This window comes from Hyperoodon ampullatus, assembly GCF_949752795.1.
Source record: "Hyperoodon ampullatus genome assembly, chromosome: 3".
NCBI classification, from domain to species: domain Eukaryota; kingdom Metazoa; phylum Chordata; class Mammalia; order Artiodactyla; family Ziphiidae; genus Hyperoodon; species Hyperoodon ampullatus.
This window is the reverse complement of record NC_136916.1, coordinates 14,718,121-14,744,186: the sequence shown is the minus strand read 5'-3', so window position 1 is coordinate 14,744,186 and position 26,066 is coordinate 14,718,121. Positions and strand designations below refer to the sequence as shown.

The 26,066-nt window shown below is 39.1% G+C and overlaps 1 protein-coding gene across 2 annotated transcripts in view; it reads right to left on the bottom strand.

Annotated features, from left to right (window-relative positions):
* Positions 1–2,270: 2,270 nt before the first annotated feature.
* The window catches only part of NEBL (nebulette), a gene marked incomplete at its 3' end in the record, with an annotated part of 349,160 nt that continues 325,364 nt past the window's right edge, over positions 2,271–26,066 (bottom strand). For both annotated transcript variants that reach the window (XM_079700816.1, XM_079700817.1), the window contains 2 exons: positions 3,955–4,061; positions 2,271–2,447 (listed from right to left, as the gene is read on the bottom strand). In XM_079700816.1, the coding sequence (XP_079556942.1) occupies positions 2,271–2,447; positions 3,955–4,061 (284 nt within the window). The remainder of the gene's footprint in view (positions 2,448–3,954; positions 4,062–26,066) is intronic.

The following is a 26,066-nucleotide window of genomic DNA, read 5'->3' as shown; positions in this document are numbered from 1 at the left end:
GCTGTTACTTTATGGTTACTTCCCCGATTATAATCATCATTTCAAATCGGTTTCCTTTGAGCTTCCTATAAATGTGCTATTTATCAAAAATTGTACCCATCTTACATTTCATCTGCAAATTTAATCAACTACTCTTTTATAATCACAAAAAAGTAGTCTGTCTGGGTGAATCTTAAATATTTACTTAATGGTATAATAAAACTAAGCAAGCTTATTGCCCTTGGTTTTAATGCACAGAAAATTTTGCAAGAATATTCCAAGTTCCGCTTGTCTTTGCAGATTTTTGTATAAGACACCAAGACCGATATGGGGTTTAATCAGCTGAATCACAACTGGTCATTTCAATGACAGAAAATCAGCCAAGCTGGCTATGTGGTAATATGTAAAACCCCCTCAAAACATCTCTAGTTATTTGCCTGAATTTTTCTCTTTTCAATTTTACATCAGTGTCATGTAGATGCAGCTTGAATGTAATAAAGCTTATTTAATTACTCTTTTAGCCCGATAAAAATAAGACTACAGATTTTCAAAATGATGTGCTTACTTTTCAAAGGTGTAAATGAATTAACATTTGCCTTTGGACCAATAAACATTTCAGTAAAAGATGTTTTACAGCATATTTTGTTAATTTCTTTGAATATATCATTAAGGCAGAAAGCCCCAAGGCCCATACATTTGATTGCATTTTTGTAACTTTACTTTTTCAGTTTCATTACAGATATACAGTCAGACCCTACATGACTGCTACCCTGTTGCAAGTCTCACTAATGGGCATGGTCAGAAAAACACAGAGTTGCTGATGGACCTTAGTCTCTCCCGTGATCTTGACTGTGGACTCCAGGTAAAACTTCACAACATGACGGTCATGGCTGTGAATCCAGCAAGAGCCTGCAAAGTCACTCATTTGGAAATGAAAATGTGACAACGATCTCTTTTTTAATGAACAACCTGTTGGGCCTGTACCTCAAATCTCTGTTGACATCCCAGTCTCACCCCTGGATGTGATTTACAAAATAAAAACCAGAAAGTGGAAAGGAAGTCTTTTCATTAAGCGGTTTCAGTGGCTAGATTCCCATTCCAGAATCTGAATACCATTTTCCCAAATAAGAAACCAGATCACCTGTCTCTCTGTGCGGAGCTGGTCATCTTTTGTTCGCTGGCTTCCCCCAGCACACTTCGTATGCCAACTCTGTAACTGGCTTTTATGAAGTTTTCTTTGCTTTTAAATCAATAGCGGCATTAAGTTAATGAAAGCTGTTCAATAAACACCTAAATCACTTATTTGCTAGAGTATACATCTATTTCCTAAGGTGTAAATCCTTCAAAACTAGAGTGCAATGCAGCAAGAGAATCTCAAGCAACTTTTCAAGTTATGTTTTTCTGATGAGCTGGCAACTAGAGGAAAGGGCTTTTAGATATCAGCCACACTTTTTGTTTTAATAACAGGAGCAGGCAGTGCAGCTGCCTATGTTACAAAAGCTTGAACCTACATGACATGCAACAGGGTAAAAGGCTATTAGTATTAGGGAAATGATATAGATGACCTTAAAATTTGCCCTTTGTAGAGTAGCTGTGAAGTAATTTGGTCCTGACATTCTATGCAGCCAAGCATATACTTAGGTCCATAGAATGTAAATGGAGAGTAGGATATACCTCGGTACAAATGAGAAATAAATAGACCCAAGTTGGCCCAGGGAACAAGAAAATTTTTTTGTTCAGTACAAGTTTCTAGATCCCTAAGGCCACCAGTCAATATAATTTTAACCAAACTGTCATTCTGCCACTGCTTACATTTAATATATTTAGGCAATTTTCACTTGAATTGGAAATTGCCTCGTGACTCAAAAGCTAAATGGTTTTTAAATTATCGGCTGTGTTACTGAATTAAGAGGACTGGCTTCTGGTGATTCCAAAGTGACAGCTATTTCATATACTTGTGACATTTAAGGGACAATCAACGTCTCTATTAAAGTCTACAAAAATACATTTTCCCAGAAGGGTTCACGATAGCCAATCAAAGGAAAACATTAACACAATTAGCAGCACCAGGTCTCCAGACCTAATTATTTTGTTTATACGAATTACCGAAAATGCTGCTGTTTTCAGCCCAGAAGTCATTCCTTCTTCCTGGTACCTGCGTGTCTAATTGTCAAAAGAAGGATAGATTACTGTAAAATAACTGCCAAGTTGTCTTAAAAGTATCTTCTATCTTTTAAAAAGATTACGTTTAGTGTACATTAGAACAAAGCTCAAAGGGCAAGGAAAAATGATTAATTAACAAACTCAATGTAATTCGCCGGAAGCATCCCGGTTTTCCCAGTTCTCTGCACCGTGCCGTACATCCAGCCGTCGTCGATGGGCTGCACGTTGACGATGTAGTCACCATCCCTGAAGGAGACTTCATCTTCATCCTGGGCACTGTAATCGTACATGGCTCGGTAGGTCCTCTGAGGAAGGAAAGACGGGGTCACACGATGGACACCAAGATAGTCACAGCCGCAAATGCTGATCGCAACAAACCAACCCACGCATAAAGTAACTATCAGGAATCTTCCCAAGCACATCTATATCTGGAGTCCTGCAAACCAGAGCGTACTGTCTGTCCTGACTGTGTTCATCTCAAGGTTACTAGTCTGGCAAAAGACGTAATACTGGGGGCCAGAATGGGGCCAGAGCAAGCCGTTAAATACAATAGCTAGCCCGTCAAAAAGTAAGCTCTGACGCAGTAAAGCCACTCCCCCAGCTTCAGATAAGCCCAGAGACCTTAGATTATGTAGATTCTCCCCTAGTCCACATTCTTCAGAGAACAAAACCCACCATAGTGGCAGACAGGTCCAAGTCACTGCCAAATCACTACCGTCGGTCCCCTGGCAGAGGTAATGAACTTTACTAAAAATTTTTGTTTCCTCTTAAAAATATTTAAAACAAATAAAAGAAAAAATCCATAATATACTCAATAGGTTTTTGTATCACAGTGATAGAAATTTAGCATATAAATGTCCTGAATATTTAAGTACGTATAATTAAATCCTTGTTATAATGAGGAAATTTTTAAAATGAGTTTTACTATATTTGTTTTCATTTGAGGCCAAGAGTTTAGCTAATAATATCAGACAATCTCAAAATCAAGTGTATTCATAGACGGAGGAAACTGGCTGAGATGCAAAGAACCTTAGAGTGAATAAAGATACCTTACTACCAGTTATAAAAAATAAGTAGGTCACAGACGTGTGACGTATAGCCCAGAAAAACAGTCAATAATATTATAATAACTTTAATGGTGCGTAATCCATAAAAACACCAAATCACTATGTTGTATACCTGAAACTAATATAATATTGTAAGTCAACTATACTTCAACAAAAATACATTTTAAAAAAGGTATTTTACAAGCTTAGAAGGGCCACCTGTTTCTAAGTGCACAGGCAAAGGCCAAGGGACTGTGTCGGGAGCCTGGAGAAGCAAGTTCAGCGTACGATGCCACATTTGACTAAATGACCCGGAACACTGCTTCCAAGCCTTACATTCAGTGAATGAATCAGCACTCCAAGATTTCCAGAGGAGGACTCAAAGACATATGTTGTGTGTCATTTAGCTCTCAGTGGCCATTTTGATTAACTAGTTAACATGACCAGATATTTGTGCTTTTTTTACTGAATGAAGACCATAGTTGACTACTTCCAATCATGAGATAACAATTAGGATATAGTACTGGTAGAGTCTTTGTATGTTTTACTGTTTACATGTTTTCTCATCGTGCCTTCCCTTCTCAACAGTTTACCCCTATATGTCTTCCACTTCTTTAGGGAAGCTTGTAAAAATGCAACACATCATCATTTACCCTTTATATAAAAAATGTACCATACTCAATTCAACAGTATTCTATGTGCATTTATATTCTGGAGATAAAATATGAAAACCAGGGAAGGAGGAATGCTTCAAATGGGCACTTACTAGATTTGGTGAATGCTGCATTGACCTCATGGATGACAAGCTGGTCTGATGCATGTACCCATACCCTTGCGAATGGCTTTGCTGGTAGGCTCCAGGAAGAACAGGTGCTGGACATTAAACAGACACACACACACAAAGAATCCTTAAACCAAGTCTCGAAGTACCCCTCCCAAGCCCTCAGGTGACCCCATGCTCTGCTAGACATTTCTGAAACAAAATGCCATTTTCAGTGTCATGTGAAATTTGAAGAGTGATATTATAAGTGATCTCTAGAGCAGTATAAATTTCAGTAATTAAGGACATATATAGGTAATCAGTTTAACATGCAGTTAAATATGTTAGAAATATTTGTATTACTCTATTGCAGATGCTATGTTAAAACAACACAAATACAAAACAAAAATTTCCCGCAATCCCTTAACAAAATCCTGTTTTCATTTGGCCGTATGATCCTTGTAGGTATTTTCCAAAATAAAAATAAGAAATTTGAAGGAATTTACAACAAGGACCTACTGTATAGCACAGGGAATTATGCTCAATATTTTATAATCACCTATAAGGGAAAAGAATCTGAAAAAGAACAGATTTACATATATATGCATAACTGAATCACTGTGCTGTACACCTGAAACTAACACAGCATTGTAAATCAACCATACTTCAATTAAAAAAAAAAAAGAAATTTAAAGGAATTTAATTGGATTGTCAACGACAGGGTATAAGTGTTTTCACAGGATATTTAATAATGGGTGCTTTCAATATTTTGAGACATACTGTTGAATATTACCTTTACAAAGATGGTAAACATAGCATATGTTTAGCAACAAATGTTTGTTAAGCCTTAAAAGAAAATTTTACTTAGAATATTATGAATTATCCGTTTTATTTTTGGCTATAAGTTAGCTGGATAATGCTATGAAAGCCTGAGGAACGAAACCACTTAAAGAATTTTGTAAACATTATCCTTCTATAATACATAAAAAAAGATAGCATTCACTTAGTTTGTGCTGTTCTCACCACTAGTTAATGACATGCAAAAGACATAGTTCCTGTTTTGAAGAAAACTGAATTCTAGAGAAACCAATATAGAAGCTAGATAAAACCCTACAGAATCAGTAGTGTGTGTTTAAGTATTTATAACCAGAATCATGGGCTATAAATGAAGGTATTTTAGTAGGCATGCCCTTCGTTGTGGCTTGAATAATTATATGATGCACTAGTAAAACTTTTATGATATACGTGCTATAAAAAGCCACAGTAGGTTGCCATCTTTGTTCAGTCAGGTTGAGTATATAAAGAAATTATCATGGGTTGATTTATTCAGGACAGTTATAATAAAAGAATAAAGCAGATGTAATTCTTGGGTATTATGAATAATTAATATTTTATAAGTGGCACACTCATTCTAATGATATATGAGAACATCAAACTTTAAAGAAGTTTAATCATCAGAAAATTACAAATCATTAATCTGTTCTCCAGATAATAATGATATTAGGTTAAATGGGGATTTTTTAAATAGTTCTTGAATTAATTCATATTACAATGTTGTTACAACTGTGTTTATTTAATGTCTTTCTTGAGAAAGATCTTTACTTGGATTGTAGTATATTATAAAGTGATTAAACACCAAATATGTCAGAAAACAGCACTTTTTAACATTATCAACTCAATTTGAATATTAACATCAATAGATGTCAAGGATGTTGTTATAGTTCACTCATGAAGAAAAAATACTGAAATTCCCATAAATATCTAGACCTACTTAACTAGCTGAGTAAAAGAGCTTTTTCTTGTGTTGGAAGCTGGAAGCAATGACCATTCATTTATTTACTCCCTTGACTATCAGCAAGTATTTAAGAGACTTCATGCATGCACAGAGCTTACTACCTTTCCTGTCACTTAGTGAGCTTGCATGGATGTTAACAATAATCACTGTCCACTATGCTCAAAGCATGCAGGCGTAAGAGGAGTGACAAAGCTAACTGCCCTCCTAGAGCAGGGATGGCCTTGGACATCTGCCCTTTGCCCAATTAAGGAAATGGCTCGGGATACTTAGGGCATTTCCTTAAATACATTATTAGTCAATGACTCCAACTGCATCCCCAGGCTAGTAGTCTTGAACTGGTTTTTATCCATTTAAAGAAGTCATCTCTTCATTATTATTTTGATCTACTTAAGATTAAATAGGTAACCTTTGACAATTAATTAAAGTAAAGAATTAAACACTTAATCCTTTGTTACACTACTGAACTATGACATTTAAATTTTGATGTACAGAATCACGCACAACCACCTTAAAATATTTTGGGAAAAAAAGTGATCAGGAAAGGACAATGATGAAAAAAACTCTTAAATATGCTACCTCATCAGCTGTAACGCGTTTATGTTTACACAGGTTGTGCATGATAATCCCAGTTTAGCACCCATCAGTAGTGACAACGCAAGAATGTCATTTAACTGTGTTCTCTAGATACAGAACCATAATTCAAAAAGACACATGCACCCCAGTGTTCATTGCAGCACTATTTACAATAGCCAAGACATGGAAGCAACCTAAATGCTCATCGACCAATGAATGGATAAAGAAGATGTGGTACATATATACAATGGAATATTACTCAGCCATAAAAAAATGAAATAATGCCATTTGCAGCAACATGGATGGACCTAGAGATTACCATAGTAAGTCAAGTAAGTCAGACAGAGAAGGACAAATATCATATGATATCGCTTATATGTGGAATCTAAAAAAATGGTACAAATGAACTTATTTACAAAACAGAAATAGGATCACAGATGTAGAAAACAAACTTATGGTACCAAAGGGGAAATGGGGGAGGGATAAATTGGGAGGTTGGGATTGACGTATCCACACGACTATATATAGAATAGATAACTAATAAGGACCCACTGTATAGCACAGGGAACTCTATTCAATACTCTGTAATGGCCTATACGGGAACAGAATCTAAAAAAGAGTGGATATATGCATATGTATAACTGATTCACTTTGCTGTACAGCAGAAACTAACACAACATTGTAAATCAACTGTACTCCAATAAAAATTTTTTGAAAAAGAAGAAAAGTGTTCTCTAACTTTGGCTTTTAAAAATGAAAATTCATGCCTACTCAATTGTTCAAATCCGACCTTCAAAAGGAATCTGTAGCTACTGTCAAATACAGAAGGAGAAGAAGGTATTTATCCTAAACATGTGTGGGTTGGAGAGAGCAGGAGAGTTTAGAATGAGAAACCTCAGAGTAAATACAAATTACCTTGTCCTTATGGTCTCTCCTCATGCCTTTATTGATTATTTCCATCTCCCTCTCTGTTTACATTATTTAACGTAAGTCTCTTTGGGGTTATCAAACTTGTTATCTACCTTATACCTGGTACAATAGAAGATATTTTAGGAAGCTCCTATTAGGACTATGAAAAATATAACTGAGAGCTCAGAGGAATCAACTTACTAAAAGCAAATCCCTATTTAAAAAGAGGCACAAACATTGCTTTTTTATTGTTGTGCTACATGAAAGTTTTTTATGAAATATAGGTGAAACAAGCAAAAGGAAATTTCAGGTAATGGCTTTGGAAATTGGGTTTATTATGGATTTGGGTAAAAGATAGCTATCCATGTGAGTATGAGACATTGTCCACAAAAATCTGGAATTCAATGGGTTTTGCAAAAGCAAGATGTTAGGCTAATTTTGCAACAAACAAGTACTTCTTATGAAAGGGAAAAACACACAGTGCCCTCCTTATTAAACTAGTGGTCAGACAGCATGAGCATTTTTTTCTTTTGGCTGCACAGAGCGGCATACGGTATCTTAGTTCCCCCTGACCAGGGAATTGAACCCGCATCCCTTGCTGTGGAAGCTCGGAGTCTTAACCCATGGGCATTAGTACAGATGGTGGTAAAGGTATGATGGTCTTCCAGCCCAAGAGTCTTGAGGTTGAGCAGTTTCTATTTCAATAGCATAAAAGCCACAAAACAGTAGCTTTCATTATATTAAGGCAACAACAAAACACAAAAGTATGACTCAACTTTCATTTCACGTTGGTAAGATTTATTGACCAGAGGTCTGGAAGATGACTAAAGCTCTGAGGGTTTCAGGCTCTATTTGAAATGTCCTACAGTATTTATAAAACTGAAATCTCTCTTCTAGTGCACAATAAATTCTTACATAAACAGCCAACACTAATATTTTCTAATTAAGGCTTATTCTTATGATTGAAGGAGGTAAAATCAAGATAAAGAAAGAAGTAAGTAGACAGGAAGGTCATAAAACAGAAGGTAAAAATGGAGGAAGAAAAATTTTTAGGAGCATTCAGAAATCTGAAACTGGAAAAATAAGGAAATACATGTAAACATACAAAGATTAGAGTGAATGAACCACAGAAATTCACCCAAATTAAAAGTAGAAAAAGCACCCCCAAAAATGTCCACTCTGGGGGAGGTACCCAGAGTAGATGGGAGAAGAGAAAGAGAATTATGGAAGTGTCCTCCATGTGCCTGGTGCTTTATATACTGCCCCTTAATTAACAGAATAACTCTCTAATACAAGTGTCATTCCCACTTTATAGAATACAAATACAGAGGCTGGGAGATTAAGCAGGAAGGCATCAGAACAATCATCTCTGCACAGTGACACCACAATAAAAGTCTCAGGTCATTACAGAAGGAGTGGAGGTTTTGACAGCCTCACAATGACCATAGAGTAATAGTAGATGGCCAAACTCCAAATGCAGAACATAAAAATAAAAATGGTGCTTTACTGATGTCTTAGGTCATCTGGGGTGGGTATAAAAAAATACCATAGACTGCGGGGCTTAAACAACAAACATTTATTTCTCACAGTTCTGGAAACTGGGAAGTCCAAGAGTAAAGCTTCAGCAGATTCAGTGTCTGGTGAGAATCTGCTTCCTGATTCACAGAAGGCCATCTTTTTGCTGAGTCCTTACATGGCAGGAGGTGAGGGAGCTCCGTGGGGTCTCTTTCATAATGGCACTAAATCCCATTCATGAGGACTCCACCCTCATGACTTAATCACCTGCCAAATGCTATATCTCCTAGTATTATCATATTGGGGGTTAGGATTTCAACATATGAATTTGGGTGGGGGGGACACAAGCATTAAGTCTATAGCAATTAGCTAACTTTTTAAAAAATCTAGAATAAGGAGAAAATCAGCCCTCGGGAATTTTCCAATGAAGAATACAAGATGCAATGAAATCAGAAATATTTTAGATATTTAGAAATTCTAAAATATTTAGAAATATTTTCTAACACTTTACTATGGTTTTATCAGCTAATGCGTGTCAAAGAACTTAATGAGGTTTTTTTTTCCCCCTAGGACAAAAGAAAAATCTCTATTTAGACAATCACAGGAAAATTGCTAAACTGAACGAAGACATAAACGTAAGAAAGTATGAAGATGCTGTTAGTTTTTCTTTTTTTTTTTTGCAGTACGCGGGCCTCTCACTGTTGTGGCCTCTCCTGTTGCGGAGCACAGTCTCCGGACGCACAGGCTCAGCGGCCATGGCTCACGGGCCCAGCCGCTCCACGGCATGTGGGATCTTCCCAGACCGGGGCATGAACCCGTGTCCCCTGCATCGGCAGGCAGACTCTCAACCACTGCGCCACCAGGGAAGCCCGATGCTGTTAGTTTTGAAGTAAATATTAAATAATGAGCTAGATCCTAACTAGATCTCGTGTAGGCCATGAACACGGCGGTTGAGCTAACTGGTAATAAAATAGGCCCATGATGTGAACCTCTTTTGCTCAAATGGCTTTTGCACATGCCGCCAAGAGTTCCATGCCAGAGCCTCAAGTCCTCGTGGCCTCTGATTCTCTCCACAAGCTACGGTGGGTACTAAATCCACAACAATTATGCCTAATCCAGCAACAAGATGCTATTTTTTAATCTGAGAGAATTCCTAGCACTATAGAAAATGCTTTTCCATCCCTGCAGTAAAGAGAAACAAGCCAGACTGCCTCTAGGTTTTAGTTGTTGGTTTTTAACGATAAGCTGTGAATAGACAACTGCCTAAGAAACAGCCTTGCTACATAATAAACTATGAATAAACAGACTTTAACATAAAAGTGAAACCATCTACCACTGAGTTAAAACCACCAAGTTTTAGAGACAGGCATAGTCGTCACTGTGATACAAAATATTGCTCAAACTTTGGAAGCCATATGTAAAAATAAAAGCAATCATTACTATATCATATTTTACATTTTCAGCTCCAGTATGGGCCATGAACTGTGGGAAGGAAAGGAGGAGAGAGGAGGATTCAGTTACTTGCAGTGAGTTTCAACCCTGGCTGCATATTAAAGTCACCTGGGATGTTTTAAAACCATGCTATGTCCAGGTCCCCCAGATTAAATCAGAGTCTCTGGGGTGGGAGTGGGAGGGAGTGGACACTGATGTTTTATTTTTTAAATCTTCCAAGTGATTCAAATGGGCAGCCACGATGAAGAACAACTAAGCTACTGTTGGTGTCCTTCTGCTCCACCTGACACAAATTTAGAGGCACATGTGACCCTATTTATGCTACTCCCAAATTCCCTCTCTCCCCCTGCAATGGACTAAATGTCTGTATCCTCACAAATTCATATGTTGAAATCCTAACCGCCCCCCCTCCACAATGCGATGCTCTTTGGAGGTGGGGCCTTTGGGTGATTAGGTCATGAGGGTGGAGCCCTCATGAATGGGATAAGTGTCCTTATGAGAAGAGGCAAGAGAGTTAGCTAGCTCTCCTTCCATCATGTGAGGACACAAGGAGAAGATGGCAGTCTGCAACCAAGAAGAGGGCCCTCAGCAGACCTGACCATGCTGGCACCCTCATCTCTGCCTTCCAGCCTCCAGGACTGTGAGAAATAAATATGTGTTGTTTCTAATCCACCCAGTCTATGGTATTCTGTTATAGCAGCTGAACAGGCTAAAGCACACACACACCCCATGACTTTTTTCTACTTGTGGAGGCAAATGTTTAACCCAGGGCTCAAGAAGCAACTGGGGATTGTGGGAAGAAAGCTGAGCCACAAGGAAGCTCACCACAGGATAACTGGGCGGGGGCGGGGGGCTAACATTTGACACTCCTGGTGAGGCAAGAGCCACGTGGCACCAGCAACGGGGGGGTGGACTAATAAAGTCCCCACTTCCGGGTCACTATCTGAGAGGAAAGGGAGACTGGGCAGCCAAGAACCATCTTTGCAATAATAAAGTCTCCCTTTCCTCCCCAGAGAAGACTTGCTTCCTAACCAGGTTGATACAGATAATGTCTCCCCGTTGGGCAGGTTTGCTAGTGGTCCCCTTACACGATTGCGAGTTTCCTAAGCTTAGCACTTCTCAGCTGTGACAAAAATCCACTGTGTTCTCAGCATCTACCTGTGCTTGCTCCCATGACCCACCGGCCACGTACTTCCTTGGAACTCAGGGGGTGGAGGAGCAAGGGGAACTGTGGCCACATGAAGCCCATGCTGCCTGCTGTGTCGTGGGTATAAAGGTTTCTTTGTTTTCTTACCAGCTGGGTTTATGAAGTGTGGTGAGACAGCCCTGCAGCTACGCTGCACTTAGGGATTGCTTGATCACTTGATTTAACAGTAGCAATCTGTGATTATATTTTCTTTTGTGTATGATGTTTTCCTGGAGGTAATCGTTAACCTCTTTTATTATTTGCAGTGTTCTAGGCATTTGAGATACATTTTAAAAAATGTCTTTGCAAAATCAAAAATTATCTCTCAAGCCAATGCTATATTCCTAACAATTTCTCCTTCTAGACTCCCATGTCATCTTTGTTTTAATTTTCCAGTCTTTTATGAATTTTATTACTATAAAGTACTGCAAACCTCCTTTAAGAAAATGCAGTACACATGAAGATGTTTAAGCACCTAGGTATGCGCCTCTGTGAACCTTAATGGGGGAAAGATGTAACATAGGATTCCCAAGGAATACAAAATATGAATACGATAAAATTTGAATAATATAAATGAAATGCTTACAGCTAGGAGGACTAACTCAGTTTGCTTGGAACTTTCTCGGGTTTCGCACTGAAAGTTCTGCTCCCCAGGAACCTCCTTAGTCTCGGACAAATTGGTACGGTTGGTCCCTCTCCTTATGCCATGCGGGGCCCTGTGCCTAGAGTGTCACATGCGTGAGCCGGTGGAATCGTCACCATCTGACAGATGGTAAATGCCCATTTTACAGACAGAGAGTCTGAAGGTTAGCAAGATTCATAACTTGGTCAAAAATATCAGAGCTATGTAGGAGCTAGTATTTAAATGCCAACAGTCTGACTCCAGAAACCAAACTCTGGGCTGTACCACACCAAAATGATCATGGAAGAAATGACAAGATAGCATGAGGTTAATTTACAAATAAGCATTGTGAATTCAGAAATGTGGAAGAGAGCTATGGTCTGGAGAGGATCTTCTAGGAGTGGGGAGGACCTGACCTGAAGTCGGAAGAGTCAGCATCAACCATGCACTCCTGCCAGTGGGGCAGACAGGAGTTAGAGAGGGGGAAAGAAAAAAGAAAGAGGTTTAATGGGGAGATATGCAAAGCAGGCTTCTTATGCTCACAGGGGCAACTCTAGTTGTCACTGACTTTTCTGTGGTAAACTCTGGGGTACAAACCCCACAAAAAGTTTCTGTGTCTGTGGTTGATGAGGTGTGCCAGGACATCCCTGGAAGGGATTATAGTGAGAATAATTCATTCACTTTTGGAAAAGCAAGCTCAAATCACAGACAGTAGCATCACTTCTGAAGCAATGGCTTTTAGATTTCTTCTAAGGGTCATTTTGGCATCTGATAATTATCTGGAGTGTGTGTGTGTGCACACAAGTTGAACCTTTGCTTTTTCCCATTGCCAATACTGTCCTACGTTACCTAGGGCGCTTGTCATTCAGTCACCTCATCCTGTATGAATAATTTCAGGTCTATGTTCAAATCACGTCTCCTAGTATGAATCAACCACTTTCCCACTAAGCAGCCAAGACCCCCATCATGACGCCACCGCACAATTTTCAAGGTCATTCTGTAGAAACTGCCTGAAAAATGTCACTCCCTTGAGTCATCATCAGCATAGTGACAAGCTCTACTTCCACAGACATTCGAAGAATCTAGGTGAAAATACCATTAAGTCCAGGAGGCTAGTTAACTATTTTCTTCCCTAAACTTAAATGATAGACTTATAATGTTGCTTCAGTCAAATATAAGTTGGCTATTTAAAGATTCCTATTACCTGTTAACCGCAAAAGGAAACATATACAGGTTATGTACTTTTTAGAACAATGCATACATACATTACATTTCACCATTTCATTTATATATTTGGCTTAGTTGTCTCAAGCAAGAACTTCTAAAATATTGTTTTGGGACTCTGCAATTCCTAAATGTTGAAAAAGACCCAAAATTAGTTATATTTTAAATTATCTGCCAGTTACACTTAATTACTCTCGAAAGCCCAGAAAAGCAATACGTTTTGATTTCAACGCTGTTTTCTCTCTAGAAAACGTAAGTCTGTGGATGTTCTCTGACAGAACTGAGCTAAGAAGTAATGTGTTTTGAATAGAAATAGAGCACTTTGGATTGAAGAATGTCTGCTATCTTGCTTCAGAATAATCTAGCCAATTTACTCCTACATTTAGATTTGAATTTCAACTTGCGTAGTTTTCTTCTCAGATTTATTTCTAATTTTTAGCTATCAAAGCCAGAATAAACTCCCCAACTTGTAACCGTAACCCAACCACAAATATGAGCAGGTCTGTCACTGATGGAAAAGGAAATAATTTCTGCCCCAGATTAGAGAGTCTTTAATAATATTCTCATGGCACAAAATCCATATGGCATGTATCTGTGTCTACAGGCATACGTACACGATCCCTCAAAACAAGTCAAAAGGGCTTCCCTGGTGGCGCAGTGGTTGAGAGTCCGCCTGCCGATGCAGGGGACACGGGTTCGTGCCCCGGTCCAGGAGGATCCCACATGCCGCTGAACGGCTGGGCCCGTGAGCCATGGCCACTGAGCCTGCGTGTCGGAGCCTGTGCTCCGAAACAGGAGAGGCCACAATAGTGAGAGGCCCACGTACCGCAAAAAAAAAAAAAAAAAAAAACAAGTCAGAAAAGAAAATAAAGTAATGTACAGTGTGGATATGTATGTGGTTTCCTGACAAGAACTATATAATTTGGGGCAGTTCTTTGATAAGATGAAAGCAATAGGATAGTAGGTAGATGGGGACGCTGTTTCCATTTAGGTAAGCCATACCACTGAGACGAGCCTTTACACACAAATTATGCCATGACTGAAAAGTCAGCTCATAGCAAATCCCGATTTTCCTCAGTAACCACTACTGCTGATATTGTGTAAATCAATCTTATATAGCAACATTCATCATCATTCAAGTACAGTGAAAGAAAATCTCATTACACTATTGAAGAGGGAATTCTGTAAATACTTGTTGGATCGATATACATAATATATTCTCAAAGACTTAAAACTGGACTATGCATTTAGTTTATTCTCGTACTAATCTATTCAGATACTGACCCTTAAGGAATACCATCAATCCAGGAGGAGTTCTTGAATAGTTTTATATTAGACTCCCCTAGCGATAACCCACACTAAATATCACATCTAGACATGTCTCAGTATTGATTACATTTGTGAATGAGCAGGTATATTTTCTTCAACCAATGAACATTTATGAAACTGACTCAATGTGTTCCTGACATGATTTGAAGATAGGGAAATGTGGGAAAATGAGTGTTAAAGGATTGTCTGGCTTTCCCAGAGCCCAAGGTCTAAGTTCAAGGTGAGTGGCAGGGGCTGGTGAAATAGGCAGGTAGGAAGAGTCACAGTCAGGTAGGGAGGTGAGCAACGGGTCGTTGTGATCAAAGGCACACAAGTATAAGGACCTTGAAACAGGGTCTAGGAAAGAGCTTGACAGAGAGACTAGTAAACAATAAGTTCAGTACACATGGGCCAGGTATAGGGCATAAGATAAAGATCAAGAACCAGAATGTCTGAGAAATGCAGCATGGACAGATCAGGAATATTTGGGGGGAGGGAGATCAGACAATAAGAAATAGGAAACCTGGTCACAAGAGAAACGGCACGTGACAATGAGCCCAGGCAACAGGAGCTAATGAGCAAACGAAAGGCAGAAACTCGATACATCGCCCAGCTGTATCAGCCCATGGACATCTTAAGTAGTTCCTGTAAAGTCAGGATCCAACCCTCATGACCTACTAGCCTGGGGCTTGGGGCGGGAGGATGTGGGCACCTAGATGAAATAGGAAGTTGGGGGAGAACAGGGAAATTAGTGACTACAAAGATAACATTACGACTTGACTGTTTTATGTGTAAGACAGAAATGTAAATATACGTACACTCAGTCTAGTATCCAACTTGGACATCAATTTTGATCCATAAAAAACAAAAACTACCATTTCCATTTTCACTGCCAATGTTTAACAGTACCTAATAAGAAATAATCAACAAAATAAGAAATAAAAAACCAAGAATACCTATTCTCTCCTTTACATGTACGCCACTTACGATTTATAAAGCTCTTCCAAAGTTTACTCATTTGACACATATGCTAGAGCCACATTTATATCCTTCCTGATGATCAAACCTTCTCTTTTTCCCAATCAACTCAGCTTCACAGGAAATATATTTTTAAAGTTTTATTGTTTGCTACTTTAAGTGTCAGATGGTTCTCCTTCAGACACATATGGAACCCTTTGATTTAATTTTGGCAAATCAATGAAAGACACATGTGCATCTTGGAACAAGTGCTATTCATTAGTATTTGATCCTTTCCCCAACTTCACACTCAGAAAAGGAAACTTATGACGTTTCTTTCATTCCAAGTCTATTGATACTAGGAATATGAGCTTCTCTAAGGACTTCAAATTCAGTCAGTCCTGAACCTTTTTCTTGGGGGAGTAACAGAACTAACTAAAAGTTTCTAACAATTTACATTGTGTGCTTTTTTTTTCTAGGCTAGATGCACTGCCTAGATGGCTAAATATAATTGTCATGTTCTACTAATTGGATTTTATATTATAAAGGAATCATTTGTTTTCCTATAGATTGGTTTTCATCACAGAAATTTTGTATTTCAATCATCAACTCCTTAAATCTTCCTAAACTTAAATGAAGACACTAAACCATCACTTTTTTGAGAGATGCTAGCAAATGTCTCAAATTTCGATCGGAAATAACAGTCAAATATAGAAGGGAAATAATACAACTGGGATTCTCGTACTGAATGTATTTTATTTACAGAAGTCAGGCTGGGAAGGGGTTGGATTTTTTTCAAGGGATTGGGGGTTGTCAATCAGTAATCAGAAAACTGAGTTAGTGGCGAATATAGAATTCCTGGATAGTTTATTTCAAATGATGGCAAAGAGTTTAAAATTTGGAGTGTATTTTCTTGTAGGTTGTTCTGGTTATCTAATTTTGAAATTGCTCATCACTGAAAGCCAATAACATGAACTTGGGACAGAATGGCATCTATAAATCATAAGACACAGATTTTCAATGGCAAAAGAGAATCAACAGAAAAATTAATGTGAATACTGGGCAAAGGACTATGACTTTATGGACACTATTCATATTAAAAGAGATTTGGAAACAGTGCTGGTTGGATACAATCCATCCCTTTCAAAATATATTAGTAGTTTATTATTGTGCCTGCGTTTAACATTTCTGTTCCCAGTTTCATGGCAAATTCAGCTTTTAATGACAGCTATTGCCCTTAGGAGCTTAAGGCAGATCCTAGAGGTCTTCGCTGAGCCTAGGAAAGCAATGACTTGCTTTTGCTCTTCACTGAGCACCCGCAGTCCTGTGCCAGGCTCTGGAAGGAAAGCCACATGGCACATTCTATTCTCTGTCTCCATGGAGTTCATGATTGAACAATAAACTAGAGTACACTGAGACAGAAGCCATGAAAGGTACGAATTTTAGAGTTCTGATGGGCACTTCTACTCTACTGAGTCCCTACTGAGGACAGATGTCCTCAATAAACAAACAGAACACTGAGAGAGAAGTATTTATAAGAGAACGGAAGTGTTAACGTAGGAATAATTTACTGATTTCTTGGTTATGAAAGGTCATTAGCTGACTCAGGTTTTGTAATAAACACAGGTCACAATGTTACATTCTGGTGATACATCCTTCATGATTGCTTTTTAAAAAGTTATAATAAGGATGATTATTGCACTGTTACTCTCAGGTCAAAGTAACTTTAATTAGACACTAATAAATTAAAGACTAATGCCAAGTTTTAGTGATTTAACACATGCAACAAAGCTGTTTCTTTATATTTCAGATCAGATTTAATTTGAATATATTTATATATTTAACAATATTTACTGAGTGTCTAATACAAGTACTGTTCTAGGTGCTAGATAGAGAATAGAGAACCAAGCATGCAGAAAGTGTCTATTTTAACAGAGTTTATATTCTGGGGGAAACATAGACACTACACAAACTAATTAATACATAATGAAATGTCAGGTAGTAAAAAAGAGTTATGAATCCTATTCAGAAGTAGGATTGCTGGAACATATCTGGAACATTTTGGAGAACATCCATACTGTTTTCCACAGTGTCTGCACCATTCTACATCCCCACCAACAGTGCGTAAGAGTTCCAATTTCTCCACTTCGTCACCAACTCTTATCTTTTTTTGGTTTTGGTTTTGTTTTGGTAATAGCCATCCTAACAGATGAGGTGATATCTCATTTGATCTTGAAGAGATCTGCATTTCACTGATCTCTAAGAGACATCTGTGGTCCCTTGTTCACTGCGGCCAGACATGCATGCAACCCAAATGACTACTGGCAGGTGAATAGAAAAAGAAAGTGTGGTATACACACACAATGGATTATTATCCAGCCTTAAAAAAGAAGGAAATCCTGCCATTTTCAACAACATGGATGAACCTACAGGACATTATACTAAGCAAATAGAAGGGCAAATACTGCATGATTCTACTTATATGAGGTACCTAAAATAGTCAAACTCATAGAGCAAAGAATAGAATGGCAGTTGCTAAGGGCTGGGGCTTTAAAATGCTCTTTCCTTATTTTTACTGTTAGGTATTTTCTATTTTCTTTCCACTCTTGAAGAGGCAACTTTCTTTCTCTTTCACCAAACCTGTACCTCACCTACTTTCCAATACCTCTTTCAATACTTACTTCCCGGGCTTCCCTGGTGGCGCAGTGGTTGAGAGTCTGCCTGCCAATGCAGGGGACACGGGTTCGAGCCCTGGTCTGGGAGGATCCCACATGCCGCGGAGCAACTAGGCCCGTGAGCCACAACTACTGAGCCTGCGCATCTGGAGCTTGTGCTCCGCAACAAGAGAGGCTGCGACAGTGAGAGGCCCACGCACTGCGATGAAGAGTGGCCCCTGCTCGCTGCAACTAGAGAAAGCCCTCGTGCAGAAACGAAGACCCAACACAGCTAAAAATAAATTAAAAAAAAAAAAAAAAAACTTACTTCCCATTTCCCTCATTCTCCCAGTACAGTAAGTGTAGTTATGTTATTCCAATTATCTAAATGGTAATCACAACTGAGACATTTGTTATATATGTGTGATTGGAGTCATTAGATTATTTTGAGCAAAGATGTAATGGGATCAGGTGCAAGTTTTTAAGGTCACTGGCAGCCAGGTGGAGGCCAGACTGATGGGGTAAGAATGGAATTACAAAGAACAGGAGCTGATTTCCATGATCTCAAGGAGACAGGATGGTGACTCACTCGGGGTGCAGTGGATGTGATGAGAAGTGGCTGGATGGGGGGCAGATACATTTTGAAGAGAGTCGACAGGCTTACAGATGGATTAGATGTGAAGTGTGAGAGGAAGAAAGGTAATGGGATGATGCCACAGTTCTTGCTTGAGTAGTTGGGTGAAGGATTGTGTCATCAGCTGAGATGGTGAACAAAAGCAAGAAGAGATGTTTGTTTGTTTGTTCGTTTTGTGGGGAAGACAGGAAATAAAATTTTGGTTCCAGACCTAAGAGTTAAGATGTGTATTAAACAACCAGCTGTTGGCTATTTTGTCTGGAGTCTGGGAGTCACTAGAGTTTTAGTGTTTCTGCTCTTCTACACAAATGACAAATGTCAACAGTAAGAGTGGTTGTGATGTTTGAAATAAAAATCCACAATGCTGTCTTCTACACTATTAACCCTTCCAGAAGACTGATAAGAAGGCCTTCTGGTTGTTTGATGCCCAAGGAGTCAAGTCTCTTGGTAGAGTCTAAATCATCCAATGCAGACTGGATGCTTAGACAAGCTCCCAAAGTGGATTAAAACTTCCAAGGCAGAGACTCAATTACCTACCAGTCTAGGTAACTGGTCCTCTAAATAGCCTCTAAATCTCCTGCACGATAAAGCCCAAGGAAAAGTTCCCAGAAATCATATTCAGCAGAACCCTGTCTCTGAAGAGACACTGGCTCAGCACTGCCCACACTGTGGTTCTGGCCTTCCTCAGCCCATCTCCTAGACACACAGCCCCTGGGCTCAAGATATGCCAAAACACACCAGGTTTCCAATGTGCTGTGTTCTCTCTCATATGCTACCTCTCTTCCTAAAACACTTCTTTCCCATTTCTCTGCCTGGCTAATTCTAACTCTTTATATTACTCTATCATAATGCCTTCCTGAGCACAATGGATTTATGTAACTGGTTCACCCACTAGAATGCAAGTTCTCTGAAGACAATAAGTATATTTTTTATTTTTGTTGTTTCCAGCATCTCACACATATGGGAAATACTGGATAAATGTTTGGTGAATAAACAGACGGAGTTATGCGTGTTTACCACGGCTACTGGCTACCTAATTGGTGCACTGCCCTCTTGGCACGCCTATGGATGATAACTGAGAGTTCCAGGATGTACTGAAGCATCTCTTGCAACCCAACCTCTTTTGAGGACATATTACATGGGATGGGGTGCTATAAGTACAGCACAGTTGGACCTGTCCTAGAACTCAGAAACTTGTTTTCCACCAGTTAAGGCAGGACTAGGTCATACCAATAAGATTCTTTCACAGCAAAATGGAAAAGTTCACAAGGTTGGAACACTGACAATGTCTGCTTTGAAAAGTGCATCTGGTTTTCCTCCCCATCACACCCCCATCCTCTTTATGCTCCAGAGGAAAACATAAAATACCTGAAGCAAAACTGAACACAAGTTCAAACTGAGAAGGGTAAATATTGGGTGAGATGGCAAACACATGAAAATACCAGCAATACAAAACACTGTGAATTAAGGAAAACCAAAGGAATACAAAGCAGTACCAGAAGGCAAATACATGTTGCTGGTAAGCGACCAAAAGACAAACACAGAGATCAAAGAAAACCTCACAGTGAAATAAGTAGAAACCATCAGGATTGTTTCCATTCAAGAAACTGTGTGTCAAATGAAAATAAGTTAACCTAATCTAATACCAGAAGGCAATAAAGATAATTTCAAATAATACTATTCAAGAATCAAAACAAAATTAGATGAAATTTAAATAAAAGCCTCCTTTATTGAATCGAAGTAACACAGTAGATATGGAAAATGCAAACCCTTTGGTAATGTAATACCTCAGAAAGTAGACCAAAAACTAAAGAAAGCCCAAAATAATCACATAAGACAATGAAAATATTCAGCAATCAAAGCAAGATGGGAAAACATCATGAGAAATGCATAACTAAAACAATGATAAAAATGTAAAGGAGAAGGCTTTTATGTTAATGCTCATGAAAACCAAATGTGAATGATGAAAACTTTGTACTTCTGCCTCAAGGAAATGAGCTGATTGTTTAACCCTTTGTCCTAACAAGCTAAATTTCCTGTAACTCAGAAAAAAGGACCCTGAAACTATGACTCTCATAACTGCCCAGCCATTTAATTCAAAAAGTAAAACAGGTCACCTTCAGGACATAAACACATTCTCATACATAGAAAGAAGAGAAAGAAAAAGGAGTTTATTTAATTTATGGCACTTAGCTTAGGAAATGTAAAGTATCTTAGAATAGAAAAGCTACTTGTTCTACATCCTTCTTGTTACAGATGTGGAATCCGAGCTTGATAAGGTTAGGTGACCGCCCGAGAACCCAGACCCAGCAGTGGGAGAGCGGGATTGTCTCTTGCCCCCGCACAGTGTTCTGTCCACCACGGGACCGCGCTGCCACACACGTCAAAGGCGGGAAGACAGCCCAACATTAAAGGACACCTTTCTAGGACATAACACATTTTATCATATAAAATTCCAATCTAAATTTAAAGAAATCAATAAAATCTGGAAAAAAAGGGCTTCCCTGGTGGCACAGTGGTTAAGAATCCGCCTGCCAATGCAGGCGACATGGGTTCAAGCCTTGGTCCAGGAAGATCCCACATGCTTTGGAGCAACGAAGGCGGTGCGCCACAACTACTGAGCCCGCGCGCCTAGAGCCCGTGCTCCGTAACAAGAGAAGCCACAGCAATGAGAAACTCACGCACCACAACAAAGAGTAGCCCCCGCTCACCGCAACTAGAGAAAGCCTGCGCGCAGCAACAAAGACCCAATGCAGCCAAAAATAAATAAATAAAATAAGTAAATACATTTTTTTAAAAATCATATTAAAAAGCTATTAATGAGATTTAAAAAAATTTTTGTAAGAAAAAAAGATGGCATCTCTCAATACGAACATTACCTGTTTTTCTTCATCTTACCACTAACAAGTATTGTTCTAAAATTCTTTCCAATTTCTAGAATAGTATTTAAATAAATGCATATGATTAACTAAGGACACTAAAGGTTTTCATCAAACAGCTGTCATCACCATGAAAGTTTCCTCCTTCTGTGGAGTCACTCAGCACCTCCTTACCAGGGCCCAGTGTAATACACATTTCAAAGGGGACCCCAAATTTCAAAGCAACCAAGACATCATGGATACTACTTCTTTGCCTCCCGACCAGAAAAGAAAATACCCTGGGAACGTTTCCATTTTAGGGTTTTTTTTTTTCAGCTATGCTTTAATGTCATTGGAACATATCAAAACATCATCAAAACAAAAATGGAAGAATTTTCTTGAAAGGCTTCCACAATAGAATTTTAATTTTTAAAAGAACTCACATGTATTTGTATATGCAGTTCTAATTTTTAAGATATTAATTTTTGTATACTTACAATTATTACAATGTATTACAATAATACAATGTTGTATGTCAATTATATTTCAATTTGTTTAAAAAGTGAAGTGGCATGAGTGGAAAAAAATATTAATTTGACCATTTCATTCATTCACCAAATATTTGTTGAGTGCTTATTCTAAGAGCTGGAGATAGAGTAGTATACAAAATAGCCAATATCCCAGCCATTGTGGGGCGCCTATCCCAGTGAGGCAGAGGCAGACAAGCACATAAACAAATAAATACCTATTTCAGGTGTCAAGTGCTATGAAGAAAGCGTAAAGGGCCAGACCGAATGGGAAGGGGTGCTGTCTTATCTCAGGTAGTTAGAGAGGGTCTCTCTGATAAAGTGACATCTGAGCAGAAACATGAAGCAAAACGGATCCAGGCAAGCACATGCCTTGGGTGTGGCAGGAGGGCGAGTGTTCCAAGCAGAGGGAACAGCAGATGTGAAGGCCCGGGGTGGGCGCTTTCTTGGAAGATGTGAGTAAAGCAGGGAGACCAGGATGGCGGGAGTGGACGAGTCTACCGAAAAAGGCAGCAAATGGTTCAGGGCGGCAGTCAGGGCCCATATCAGGTGCAGACCCTGCAGGGCAACGGTAAGGATTGGGGTTATACTCCGAATGAAATGGTAGCAAAAGAATGACACGATCTAACTTGTGTTTCAAAGAGATGCTCTGGTTGCCACGTGGAGAACAGACCAGGGCAGAGGGTTGGTGGCTCAGGGTGGCAAGAGCAGAAGCAGAAAACTAGTCTGGAAGCTTCTGTGATGACCCGAGGGAGAGAGGGCAGTAGCTGAAATAAGCGGCGAGGGCAGAGGTGGGCACAAGGGGTCAGATTCTGGATATATTTTTCCCGGGAGAGCTGACAAGATTTGCTAACGGTTTGGATGTGGATGGGAGTAAAAGACAAGCGTGGAGGATGATTCCTAAGGGTTTGATGTCCATATCTGGAAAGCTGCAGTTGCTACTTAGCAAGCTGGGAAGCCTGGAAGAGCAGCAGATGTTGTGGGGAAGGTGGGAAGGTGGTTTTGGACTTATTAGGTTAGATGCGTCACTGATCATTTGAATACAGACAGACATAAAGTACTAATCAGTAGAATGTGATGTGCTTCACTTAAAATAAATAAAATTGGGAGCATATTCCCAGGTATTCTAAAATCTTTTTGAATTAACTCAGATACCCTGTGGGTATGCCACCACTTGTGTTAATGTTATAAAACTTATTGGTACATCTTTACTTTTGCTTCATACCTCAATATCTAGTTTCCAAAATTGGAAATGTCACCGAACACAGGCCTTGTAACAGGTAACTGAGAATGACAGGTTATAAATGCCTCTGAGGAGTCAGCTTTTCTTACAAGGCATTATTTAAGCTACTGAGATACTCCTTCCTGTCAAAAAATCTCCCCCTACCACCTTCATGGAGTCTGAAATTCCTCCACTTTAAAAAATGTAATCATTCCCTCTTAACTATGCGTTACTCTTCCCCAAATTCTTGTATAAGTGCAAGAATATTTATGTGTACTTTCTTTTAATGGAGACATTTTCTTATGCAGTTTGGCATAGTGTAGGGTCCTCTTGCTAGAAATACTTAGGAAGAAAAGGAGTGGTGGCTTGAGAGGAGAAAGAGGAGATAAACCAACAGCAGTAGGTTTTTAGAATGCAGGCTTAGAGGAGCCAGTGGAATTGGAGATGCGTGAGCCTGGCGTGGAAGGAGCTGGGGAACCTACCAGAGGGGTCTCAAATTCTCCTTCTCTGCATAGATTCATCCAAGACCTGATCACGGACACAGGTGATGACTTCTGCATTTATCTGCAGTGCAGTCTCCTCCTGTGGACTCTGCCTGCCTGCTCGATGCCTCCATTTGAATGTCTCTTTGAGGCACCACTTCGGTGCTCTGTTCTCTCAAGGAGAAACATTATTTTCCCAAATAATGTTTCCCAAAGCCCCCTTGGCCTAGTTAACTTCCATTTAGCATTCACATCTCAGCTCCAATCTTCCTTCCCTGGGGAAGGCTGCCTTGACATTGAAGCCAGATGGAGTCCCCCCCTTTGTGGCCCCCATGGCCTCCCCTCAGAGCACTTACTCAGTCCATAATTATATATTACTTGGGTAAGTATCTGCTCAATGTCAGGGTCCCCCGCCCCAGACTCCAAGCCCCTTAGAGCAGATGCATATCTCTGCTGCTCAATGCTGTATGCATTGCCAGATCTGAGCTCTTGGCTGGTGTACAAAGAGCACTCAAACGTTTGGTGAATAAATGAATGAATGCCTTGTTTGTGTGTACAGACATGAAGTAAAAGGGTCCCTGACGAAGCAAACACTAAGGTGCGTCGCATTTGCGAGAGACATCAGCTCCAGTACACTGAACTAAGTAAAGTTAAATAAGGTTGCTCGAAATTTGTTCTCGTATTTGCTTTGGGTTTTATTTATCTCATCAGGCATCAACATTATTCTGTACCTCTAGAGCCACAGAGGACACTGAAGGGAGAAATCAACAACCCTAAGTCCAAAAAAAAAAGAAAAGTTACTGAATCCTTTGTTAGATAAGCAGGCACATGTCTGTAGTAGTTGCCAGAGGTTGGGGGGTGTGGGAGATAGGGAGAGATTGGTAAAAGGGTACAAATTTTCAGCTATACAGTGAATAAGGTCCAAGGATCTAAAGAATAACACAGTGACTATAGTTGATAACACTGTATTGTATAAATGAAATTTGCTGACAGAGTAGAACTTAAGTGTTCTTGCCAAAAAAAAAAAAAAGAAAAAAAAGAAGAAAAAAGATAAATCTGTGAGGTAATGGATGTGTTAATTAACTAGGTGGGGGACATCTTTTCACAATGTACACATATATCAAACCACCATGATGTACACTTTAAATATCTTACAATTTTATATGTCAATTATACCTCAACAAATCTGAAATTTAAGAAAAAAACCTTTCTACCAAGGTAGGGCCAGTCTGAATGTATAATTTAAGACATATTGACTATAAATGATTTTATTCTCATAGGTGTTTTCCTATGAATGCAAAAAACAATTACTCAATTACAAGAGATTTCATAGTTTCATCAGGTCCTCAGTCCCATTACATTTTCCCCCAAGATGCTAAACTGCTCAACTTCAAAATCTCCTGCCTCAGGGATTTGAACCCTATGGACTTTGGCTGAAAAGGAAATTCAGTTTTCCTTTTGTTCTTCTGTGCTTGCTACTCTTTCCCTCCCCATGCCACTAAACTGTAGCTATACCTCAGTCTCAACCTTTAACAACAGCTTTATCAGAAGGAGTAGTTAACATCCAAAACAATTTCAACTACCAATTTCTAGACCTAACCCACCAGCTTGGATGCAGAAAACAGGAGAAGGCAGAGGAAAAGCATGGTTATATAAAATACAGAGAAGATTATTAACAATCAACAGTATTTTCCATTAAAAAAAATCTCATATCCCAAGTACATACCCCATTTCTTTTTGGCAAGATCTAACTCTGTCTGCAGCTATATATCAATATTTAAACACACAAATTCATAGCAACCTCTTAGCCACTCAAATATAACCATAAGATTGATTTTCCTTAATGGAAATCAGATACAAACTCTGCAGAACTCAAGTTTCCACTCTGGCTGTGTATATCCATCACATACAACTCCTATGAAACAAACTCACGTGGCAGATCCCAAGACCCTGTTGTCATTAAAGATCCATTTGTAGCGAAAACAGTGAAGTAAGACAGGAAAAACAAGCATGCAAAAATGCAAATTAGTAGTTAAAAAAAAAACAAAGACTCAACTTTCTAAACATAATTTAAAATGTTCAGATACACCCAGGCCAAACGCTTGTGCAAAAGTGACAAATGTGTTAAAGACACGCTTGTGGCACATTAAAAAAATTTCTGAGAGTGGTTAACGTCTGATACCTCCTTCATCAGACGGTC